Raw genomic sequence first — 11,449 nt, forward strand, 5'->3', positions numbered from 1 at the left:
ACACTTTCAACATTTTCGAACGAGTCACTGGTTTGTGAACCTCTCTCTACACGTGTCAGTGAGTGTACGGGTATCAGTCGTTTAAGTTTGATAATGGAATATTTTACAATTGTTAATGTGAAAAAAAAAAGTTTTTAATTACGAGATGATTTTACTTTACGTATAGAATACTTCAGTATAAACAATTATGTTTGCAATGCAGTATTCTAAAATTGTTGCTAATACAGTTTATATTTAATTTTATTACCAAAACTTGTTGCAAGGCAACAGTGTCCCGATGTTTAAAAGTGAAAATGGAAAATTGTATGTGGCATAACCAATGTACATTTTAAGAAAAATGTCATCAGATTTTAGATATTTCAAATGGATTTTGAGTAGTGGAAACGATAAGTTTTTGGAAATTTCAAATAGTTTATTAATACATTATGTAATACGTGCTGAACAATTCAATACCAAAAATTTAAAAAAAAAAATGTACTGAATAACTATTTTAACTATTTTACAGTTCCAAATATGCACAATCATAGTACAAAGGAAAACTCTGAAAATCAAGAAACAACCAAGATTACTAAATGTGACGACGCCACAGACAAACTTAGCTATCGCAAAGATCATAAATCAGAAATTGTCGAATGAATCCGAAAAACGTCATATTTTTTTCAGTGACACGGAAGTAATGGTAGGACTAATGAGCCTACCACCCTGCCAAATACTGATGATACACTAAGGGAAATAAGACTTAAGACCAAGCTTCGAAAAAAAGTATTGTTGCTTAAAAGTAGTATATAAATTTTCGTCTGGAAACAGGTTCCAGGTTAGTGGATGGTGTGAATGGGTTCAATGACCGACCGCCCTTATGTCACGGCGGCCATCTTGGATAAACTTTACCTTGACCTTGGACCTTAACCTTAGATCTTGACTTCAGTCGCCAGCTTGAAATCGAACGTCCCACTCCCCGAACGTTGTAATTTTTGGTACGGTCATCATATTTACACCGAGCTCCCTAATCCCCTAACGTTGCACTTTTCGTTACGGCCAGCATCTTGAATTCTAATGTCACGCTCGCCATCTTGGATATTATATTACAGCCATTTTTTTTCGGTTATCTTGTCTGCTGGAGGCATCGATCGTGGATGTCACGACCGCCATCTTGGTTTTTCTTTTCTGCTGGAGGCCGTCATATAAGATACCGACATAGGTATTTGTTTCTGTTGTTTGTACCTAGAGAGCACCAGCATCACACTGTCTCATGTACGTAAGGTCGAAGTTGCATTACCTGCCAATGTTGTTGTGGTCCTTATCGACATATTAAATTTTTTTTTATACAAAATACATTGGAACCGAGGTGATTCGGCCCATGCCAGCTCGGACTACTGGGCTGGAAAACATACGCCTTTGACTACACGACTATCGGGACATTTACCAGATCGAAAATAAAATAAGATATTAAAACAAAAACACACACATTTGGACTTTAAAATGTTTTAATTTGAAAGAATAATATCACCTAGTAGAGTGAGCTGCCATCATATGTGTTTCATTTTTACCCTCTAGCGTGCAGTATTATTACTTTGACATTCACCATCTTGTCGGCCGTCTTGGCCGCCATCTTGAAAAGCTGTAATTATTAAACTATAAATTAGGGAACAATTTAAAAAATTCATCAAATATCTCTCAATAATTTACTTATTCATTTAAACGATAACAGTGCTTGGTTCGGTCCTTGATCAAAACAAATAAATATAATTTAATTAAAATTTCCATAAAAGGGACATGTTCGAGAAACAACCATCAAAATTACAAATATTTTTTTTTTTACATTATTTATACTCTACTACAAGAATGAAAACAAATCACTAGTGTTTCTCGATTTCATCTGCAACCCACGTATTAAATCAAGATAGGAAGCCCCACCACTTGACTTAGGATCGACCATTTCTTCGTTTGAGAATCTTCTCCGCCAAGTACGTATCGTGATACATCGTAGGCTGAATCTCCTCGGCATACATACAAGGCGCCACGAATAGGCTTGTGGTCCAAATCTTCGAGGTAGTAGGTTCTAGGCTCCAATTCGCGAACGTGGGTCACACGAAAAAGTTTGGAACACAAATTCGCAGTGAAACCTTTCTCGAATACTCCTTTCTGCTTGCAGATTCACACAATTTCACCGAAGTTAGCTTTAGGCTTTCGTGGATCTTTCTTTCTCGTGTTGGAAAACACTGTTTGAAGGAGTTGATCGTCCTTCATGTTTTTAGGCTTAATTTTCGTGGTAGAATGCTCTATGGAATTTTATTCACTTATTAGTTTCGGCAAGATATCTAACCACTTGATATTTCCGTGGAACACTGTAAGATTCTGAGTGTACTTTTTAGCTGTATACACAACCAAAATGTGTCTGAAAAAATCCGTTGCACAACTTGTGAAAGTGTGTTATCAGAAAATACAAAGGTAAATGTAAATGTGTCTTGAATATTATAAGAACTACATCTGTAAAACAAATTTCAACCATCTAGCCATTGAACTGTAGCATCCAGCATTCTGACCCTCGTCAGGAGCTATCAGCTAGAATATCTTTTGAAAATATTACGAAACATATTATTTTAAAAAAATTCATTTAATTGATTGAGAATTTTATAAAAGGTACTATTGCTAATTTAAACCTTGGTGTGACACCTGTCGTGACCACAAAGAATTTCCGTTTGGAGTCCGCTGTAGTATATTGCATCAGGTAGTGTATCTCGATACAAGAACGGGACACCAAACGAAAAAGAAGAAGAATGAAAAAAAATTCCAAACTAAAAAAAGTTTTAACACCAATGATTTACAATAATTTGAACTCTTTCTCGGCACGTTCAACCTTATAGTCAACAGTAAAATTCGATTTACGTCATCTCTAAGATTCTAACAAACGTTCTTTAAAGCAATACTTTAAGGTGAAAAAACTATGCATCGTTCTTCAGATCGTGATCACCAATATTGGTAAAGTTTTTTTTTTATTTCCTCAAAGATTACTAAACTTACCACGAAAAGGATTGAGTAATGTTTTCTCGTAGTGTTATTATTTTGTCTAAAGAAATTTTTATTTGTATTCAGAGAATAGTTTTACATTTAATTATTATTTTCTTCACACGATTTAAGTTTTAAATAGTTATCTGTTTTGTCTACTTGGTCAGTTTTCGTATTTAATTTTCACAATTTTTCAGTGACAGTTCTATGTCTTTTTAACAGTACTGTATAGATTTATAAGCTTTGTAACCACCAAATATGTAATATGAGGATGTGTGGTCTACTCAAATATTTTAAAGATTTTAATACATAAAATTAATTAATATATAAATAAAATAGTTTGTTAAATGTCACTAGATGGCACTTTGCTTGTTTTAAATCGTTACAAATGTGCCAAAGCAGAGTTTCGTACGAAGGTATAAGTTACCTACTCTGTACGTCTTAGAAGAGTTTTACACTCGAATATTTAGAATAAAATTATTCAATGAAATTTATTTTGTATTATTTTTTCTCTGACCTTAAAAATTGGTGATTAAATTTTTTTTAAGTTAAGTGATATTCAAATGTATTTGTGTCTTTGCATATAATATAATGTAAATACAGCTCTAATAAATATAAAACCACACTGACAAGATTTTTACATTAAAAGCTCGCTCAACTTTACTGGGCTTCATTTAGCTACAGTCTGTTTCACTTGAGTAATATTTACAATTGTTGAAACGTACTTTAAGACTTTGACAACTAAAATTTTATAAAAAAATATCTATACCTTCATGATTAGTTAGTATTAAAGTACACGAATATGTGTTTGTTTTTTGGTTCATTGCGTTAGAGTATTCACCTGCGAAAGTCTCCAGTTTCGTTGTAGTACCTGTCAAAAACCTCACCCAATTTGATAGGCTGATTATGTTTTAATGACATTGAAATTTTTTGTGCATGTAAATAAACTATTTAAACAGCTCTAGAATACAGAGAAAACGTTTGTTAGGATTTTTTCATATTAAATCAAACTTCATAAATATAATAAAATAATACTTTTAATGATTTGTTTATAGTATTTTATATAATATCCCACACATTTTTAAAATGATTTTCATGTGACTGAAAACTTATGATGCAATTTAATGCATTGTGTTGTATAATGCTCCTGATGAGAAAATTTTCCAAACCTTATAACTGTAAAGTATACGTAGTAAATATGTTTGAAATTTTCTATAAACATTTTATGGATCTATAAGTGGTAGTAAAAATATCAATTTATTACTGCAAAATAATATTCACTGCAGGTATGCAAACTTTAATTTTATGTACATACATGTTTCCTGCTTTAATGTTTGTTTAACACACAATTTTTAACTCAGATAAAAACGAGTTTTTCTTGTGTTATAATTGTTTTTTCTAAAATTATTATGAATGTGTCGTTTATCAAGTTTATGTACAGATTACACATAATAGCAATATATGTATCCGTAGTTTGTATTTTCTAATTTTTTTTAATTTGCTGTTTGAATAACGTATGTTGTTTAGTTCATAATAAAGTTCATTCTTTGAGAAACTTAAATTAACTTATTAACAAAGTTTATTTAAATATTGTATAAAAATGCACCCAATTTTTATTAAAATACATAATATCATACCAGCTGGAATCATGTACCAATGAATAGCTTGCATATGTTGGCTGTTTCTAAAGAAATGTATCACTCTTCAAGGAATGAATTTTTACATTTCGGTTCTTTAAAGACAATCTATGTTTTGAATGTTAGCGCATTGTTTTGACGAGAATATCTTGTAAAATAGCCGCATGCCTATCAAGGAACTGCCCCTTCACTCTGCAACGGAAACAAAATCCAAACGAATGAGAGAGAGAGAGAGAGAGAGAGAGAGAGAGAGAGAGAGAAAAAAAGAAGACAGTGTGTGACCTTGAGACAAGCAATGCAATAGCGCTCTCGCGTGGGAGCTTGGAACCAGAGTACCTTCTTTTTGAAAGAGGAACTGTCTAATAGGAGAGCTTGCAACTACTTCAATTTTGGATCCAAAAAAAAAATGGCAGAATAAATCGTATCCCCTCGAGACTTCTATACATTATATATATTCAATGCCTATACTATTGTTACATGCTGCTGTGATTTCAGGTTTCTTCTAATAATGAGGAATCGCTCAACTCTGATGCTAAGCTTATCAGTAGCACTTTCAATGCAGTGCTTAACCCCCCCTCCCTCTTCCGAAACCTTCACGACGTGTTGTTAACTATACTGTTCCCAGTTATCTCTTTATTTCTATAAAGTGACACAGATGTCAAAGAGACAATAAGCCCGAAACGTTGATATGGTTTCAACCCAGCAGCCAAGTGAGGCCAGTGATTCAGGCCACGATCTGCGTTACACGAATGCAAACAAACAGCAGCCACATTGGTACCTGAACATAACTGTTCCCCTCCCTCCGGCCAGACGCAGACCCTACATCTGCAGCCTACCTTGGCGAGCAGTTTGTTCTTCATGTCGTTCATCCAGGTCTGGTTCCAGCTGCTGCTGGCTCCCTGCACGACCCACGTGGTGCGCCGGCGGCCCTCGTAGTCGGAGCCGTCGACGGACACGTGGGGCCACGTGGTGACGTTGTACCCGGAGTACTGGGTGCTCCTGCGCACAGCACCTCGGTCGAGAAGGTGCTCAGACACTGCACTACCTTTCCAGATGACCTGGCTTACGAACCTTGTACAGTCATCCTGACTTCAGTTTCGATGTTCTGCAGATATCAGGCAATTTATACGAGCTGACTGGCAGCTTGGTGGGAACAACAACATGTTGCCCCTAAAGACCAGTACCAACCAAACCAAATGCGGACAAAAGGTCCAAGCTCCCAAATTGCTTAGTAGAATTTTTCTATCTGCCCAACTCTTCATCCATACCATCCTCTGTCTCCTGTATCCTCCTACACTTAATGCATGCAAACTTGCACCCCGCATGACAGTGCCCGGGGTTTTCCCTGCGTCTATGCAGGTTTTACCTGGGCCCAACTTATCTAGTAATTAGTCTAAAGTTAAGATAGGGGAGTTAGTCATGGCGCCAATTGCGGCCATGGCTGGCCAATCCCTGAGCAAAGCACACGATGCATGCCTCCCTTTCTGCATGGCTTAAACCCAGCATGATTAGGCGTAAGGGCTTCGGCCTGGGACGCACCTAGTGTCTTCCCTAACACAGACCCCTCCCAAACAAAATACACTTAGTTTTAGTTAGGTTAGGGAGAAAAAAAAGAATAGGCAAGTTATAGAATGGTTTCCTACAATACACCATGGCCGATTCCATCCCTGTTTTCCCGGAACTGTGTTGAGTTCATACGTCGCTAACGACCCCCGTATTCCGGTCGACGACACTTCAAGCAGAGGACTCAAACTACGCTCAGGTTAATTCTTTGCGATTCCTCGCAGGTATTACTGTCAGAAGTCGAATCCAATACGTTTAGATTACCCAACATGCACTGTATAGTTATCTCACGTATTCTACTGCAGTGGATTCAATCATGCACAAATATATTTGCGCTTGGTTGCGCGGGTGACGCCGCACAGACATAGACAACATGTATATTAAAAGGCAGGCTTTGTACATGCGCGGCGCAGAAGCTCGAACAGAATGTGAGAATTGAATGAATTACTTGTTGGCGAGTCCAAGTGCGGCAAAATCGTCTTTACTTTGCTCTGCGCGGGTGAAAATGTCGAAAAGGTCGTATTTAATACATATCAATATTCATACTGTGTATGCTAAAAATTTAAATAAACATTGCACTTAAATTACTATTCAGTTGAAATTTTACAGGAAATAAGGAAATATAAACTATTTTTTTATTATAGTGTGGGTATAAGATTTTTCCGTAGCGATAAAATTACATAAAGAGTTGAATGTATCAGAACGCATTGCAACGAAATATTAATCTAATCCGTTTACGACGATAACATCAGCTAGCAATGTTATGTCACAGAATTAGCATAAACTTTAAATAATTGAGTTATTTTCAACAAAAATATTTGTAAACCAGTTGCCAAAAGATAATCTAGTATATTTAAAAACTTTAAAAGTTTAAATTTTCGTAGGATATTCCTGTAAAATTTATAGTACTAGCAATAATATGAAGAAACTATTATTATAATCCTCAAAATTATAACAAACATGGAGTTTTCAGCACGAATTTTGCATTACATGTTGAAGTGTTAAAAACGTGTAATTATTTTATTTGCAGTACTAAATGAAATATTATGACAAATAGGTTTTCAATAATAATAATTATTATTATTATTCATAAATGCAGAAATATATTTCACTCAGTAGTTATTTCTTTAAAAAAAACTGTGCATGTAACTGTTTCTTCAAACAATTCTGCCATTTTAAACAAGCGAAATCTCTAAACGAAATATGAAATTCATAATAGGTAGCGACATCTATGCGGGAAATGCAGGGTCTGTCTCAACAGAGCTCCCTATGCTGCTGGTTGAACAAGAAGGAACGCGAGCTCGCTGGTATAAAATATAATATATAAGGCATTCACAGCTGACTTTAAAGAATTCCTATATCTATCTTCTGAAACAAGAGCATGCGCACACTCTCTATCTAATTCTTTCGTTCATCTAACTTTGTCGGTTCTATCTTTTTTAGACGGGAGACGAATCATCGGCACAAAAAGGAGAACGAAAACGATCCCAGCAACGTATATAACATAGTGTTTTCTTTAACTCTCTTTGGCCAAGTACCTTTTCTCTGTCTTTTTCACAACAATGTATCATGATTGAATTAAAATTTGGCCTTGAAATTTTACTGTCATCTCGCCCAAAGGAGTTTCACTTCAAAAATATACAAAACTGATATAATTTATTGAGTCCAAGATAGTTATCTTAAAACACAGAGTCATTGCCGCACTCAGTTGAGTTATCCCTCCCCAAACAACTCACGCGGCGAGGGCGGACTCAAGTACGTCATGCTAGTGCGCGTGGGTCCAGGGTTGGATCTAGCACCTCAGCAATCCTCATGGGCACTGAAGTATTCACTATAATCTTGGCGGGGCAGTCACCTTGAGCCAATGCGCATAACCGTGTGGCGTTAAAACATAGGTAAATACAGGCAAATAAAGACGGATACTTTTACTAACAACGAGGCCCGCTCCAGGGCGAGAGGAATAACATTGTTATAAAAGTTTCTTGCGACATTTTAACTCAAGTCTTCCCCATTGCAAGAACAATCCAAAGAACGGGAATCTTACTATCCTCTCAACCCTGATAAGTGTTTACCGAACAATAACGAAGTTCGTCGTGTGCTCGGGAATTTTCGCGGTAGTAATAAAAAAAAACAATTCCTGAAAGCGTTCAAAATTTTTGGATGTCCTGTCAAAACAAACCCGTCATTTTAGTTGTAATCACCTAGTCGTGCGAAAACCTATCCTCACAGAAAAATGGAAAGTACAACCTTTCGTTAGAATCTCATTCACGTAACAAAAACAAACTTTTTTTACAAAAAAATATAACCTATTCACAGGGGGGTAGGAACCGGGGAGGGGGGGGGGGACAGGGGGGACGTGTCCCCCTGAAGTTTTTGGGTGGAGGGGACTGTCCCCCCCAACTTTCTAGACCGTGATATTTTTATTTTATAATATTATTCTGCCCAACTTTATTTGTAATTACTTCACTCATAAAATGTTATCTTAAGGAAACAATAATAATTTTAACATCGATGTATCCAATGGTTAGATACAAAAACTGCTTAAAAAGCGCTATTTTGCACTTTTAAAATCAAAATTTTCCGGTGGTGGACCCCCAGTAAGAGGGGAATTGGTTTACATGACATCAAAATCATTATTCGCCCCCCCCCCCTTCCCCCCCAACTTTATGAACACAGCTACGCCAATGCCTATTCATGCGGTATATTGGGGTATCCGACTCGGGGCCAATGCGCATCGTGGCCAAGGAGGTCTCGCTGGTTGCAACCTCCGTGGGCATGGCGGCTCACCTGGTGAAGAGTGTGAAGGAGGTGGCCACCTGCGCCGGGCTCCTGGGAGCCGGCACGGGCCGCAGAGGGGACGACCACTGCGGCGTCATCGGGAAGCACGGCAGTCCGTCGTAGCACACGGCATCTGCTTGGTGCGGGCAACAGGGATGGATACGTCGTTAACGTCGACCTTGTTAGGACCTTTGAATATATATACTGTATAGAAGTCGCGAGTGGATAGGATTTACTCTACGTTTTTCAGAAGCTTATGATGAGCAGCTTGGGAACTTCACCGCTGCAGTGCGCTATCACACACACTCTCCCCCCCCCCCCTCTTTCTCCCTCGCTCTGTCTCACAACTTAAAGAGAATTTTTTTTATATGTATAATATTACTACTAGGAAATAACAAATATTTCTCATTGATTTAACTCTTAACAGGTCCGCAAGATTTATTTATTTAAATTACTCTCGGTAAAAAAGAAAACAATTTTAGAACAACTTTGTTTTAATGAAAAATTATCCAAATATTTAAAGTGTGTACCGAAAAGCTAATTTAATAAACAAACACTGCCGAACTACTGGCGGGAAACGGAACTCACCCTGTGCGAGGGCCCGCCCCAGCAAGGCGGCCGCGGTCAGCGGCAGCAGCAGTACTGACGTCATCGCTGCAGTTGCGCCGGCGACCGCAGCGCTACTGAGACAAACACCACGCGCCGGCTTCTTTATACGAGCGCCGCGTCGCCTCTTCCTGTCACGGGAGTGCTTGGCCTCCACTGCGGGGAAGTCCCGCTACCAGCCGGCGGCCAGTTCTGCCAACTGCGCGACTCCGTGCCCACTCTTGGGCAGTGGTGGAACATGACTACAAGCCACAGGAAGAACTAGCTTTTGTCAGGGGACTGTCAGCCACGTTGTTACTATGACTGTCTAATCCAAATGAGAGGCTGTTACGAGCCTTGAATGATTCTAGTAATGCAGAAGATTGATATATGATATTATTTTGGACACACCCCATTGCAATGGCGCGTTTAAAAATTAATTATTTAATTGAGCATCTCTTAATGCTAAGTTATATGCAGCTTTAAGATAATTATTATTTTTGTTTAAATAGCTACAGTTATCAATTACTTAACTACTAAATAGTTAACATTGTGTATCCTACTTGCAGACAGATTTTTTAATTATATGTTTAAACTAAGTTTTGATTGTAAAAACTAAAACTGTAAAATATGTTATAAAATAAAGACCTATTAAAACTTTACTAACGTAAAGTTGCCTGAAATAAAATAACAAACAAAAAATATATAAATATATAAAATCAGGGGTTGATACTAAAAAAAAAATTCAAAACTTCGTTAACATCAAATTTGTTCCAATTTATTTTAAACCATCTTAATATTATCTTAAACCTTAGTCCAAATCAAATTTTTATACGAAGTAGTATGTATTAGGGGCTCCTGGCACTGGGTTCTGGATCAAGGGTAGTACAGAGAGGTTGCCTCGATCGCTTGCGCATCGTTCTGCGCATCGCGTCGCTTGCAGCCCCGGCTCGGCTTGCCAGCCCGTCCGCTCCTATCAGTTACTTAGTTTACAAGCACATCTGCTCGTAATAACGTGTAAACTACAGCGTAATGCAGGGGGAGTTATTGTTGTGAGGAGTTTAATTGAGAGTGCGTGTGTTATAAAATTATAGTGTCGCTTATATCATAAGTGCACAGGTGCTTCGTTAATTATAACTAGCAGGCAAAATGTTAAGAACACGAATTTAAAGTGAATTTGTTTTGTTATGCTAAACGCTGTTAAAAATTTGTATTTAAACATTACAATACCAGGTACGCGGTGTACAGTGGCTGTGTGTACAAATAGTTTGGTAAAAACAAAATCTTTACCTGAAACAAATCATATAAAATATCATAGATTCCCAAGTGATGATCATATGTTGAAAGTGTGGGTTCAGAAATGCCGACGTGATGGTGAGTGGAATCTAAAAACAACTTACATATGTTCAGAGCACTTTACAGCTGATGATTACGAGCGCGACTTGTTGTTAAATACATGCGCTAAAAGACGTCTTAAACCAAATGCTGTACCTTCATTAAAATTTGGAATTACAACACCTATAGAAACATTGGAAAGTCGTGTGCACCGAGAAGACCGAGTTAAATGCAGGGAAAACAAAAAAAAAGTTATGTAAATTAATCGTAGATTCAAATGAAAATGTAAGTGAGGAAGAAACATGTTCTTGTAGTCAGTCAAAGCATTCAAAGTCTTGTTCTAACAATAACTCGGTTGAAATGCTTATAGGAAGGAAATCCAAATTCTTAAAGAAAATTTGTTTCTTGCCGAAAGAAAGTCAGTTTTAAATTTGTAAGTCATGAAAAAACTCAAAAACGAAAACGTAAATCTTAAAAACAAACAAAGAAACCGTTCTCCGTTAGAGTTCCGCATGCGGAATATTCTTTCAAGTGTTTTTTTCAAA

The 11,449-nt window shown here is 37.1% G+C and overlaps 1 protein-coding gene across 1 annotated transcript in view; it reads right to left on the reverse strand.

Annotated features, from left to right (window-relative positions):
* LOC134531093 (inactive pancreatic lipase-related protein 1-like) overlaps positions 1 to 9,674 on the reverse strand; it is a 68,339-nt gene extending 58,665 nt beyond the window's left edge. Inside the window, exons 1-3 of the mRNA XM_063366631.1 lie at positions 9,573 to 9,674; positions 8,994 to 9,117; positions 5,480 to 5,642 (exon numbers count right to left, since the gene is read on the reverse strand). Of these exons, the coding sequence (XP_063222701.1) occupies positions 5,480 to 5,642; positions 8,994 to 9,117; positions 9,573 to 9,636 (351 nt within the window). The 5' untranslated portion in view covers positions 9,637 to 9,674. The remainder of the gene's footprint in view (positions 1 to 5,479; positions 5,643 to 8,993; positions 9,118 to 9,572) is intronic.
* Positions 9,675 to 11,449: the final 1,775 nt, after the last annotated feature.

This window comes from Bacillus rossius, chromosome 3 (genome assembly GCF_032445375.1).
Source record: "Bacillus rossius redtenbacheri isolate Brsri chromosome 3, Brsri_v3, whole genome shotgun sequence".
NCBI classification, from domain to species: domain Eukaryota; kingdom Metazoa; phylum Arthropoda; class Insecta; order Phasmatodea; family Bacillidae; genus Bacillus; species Bacillus rossius.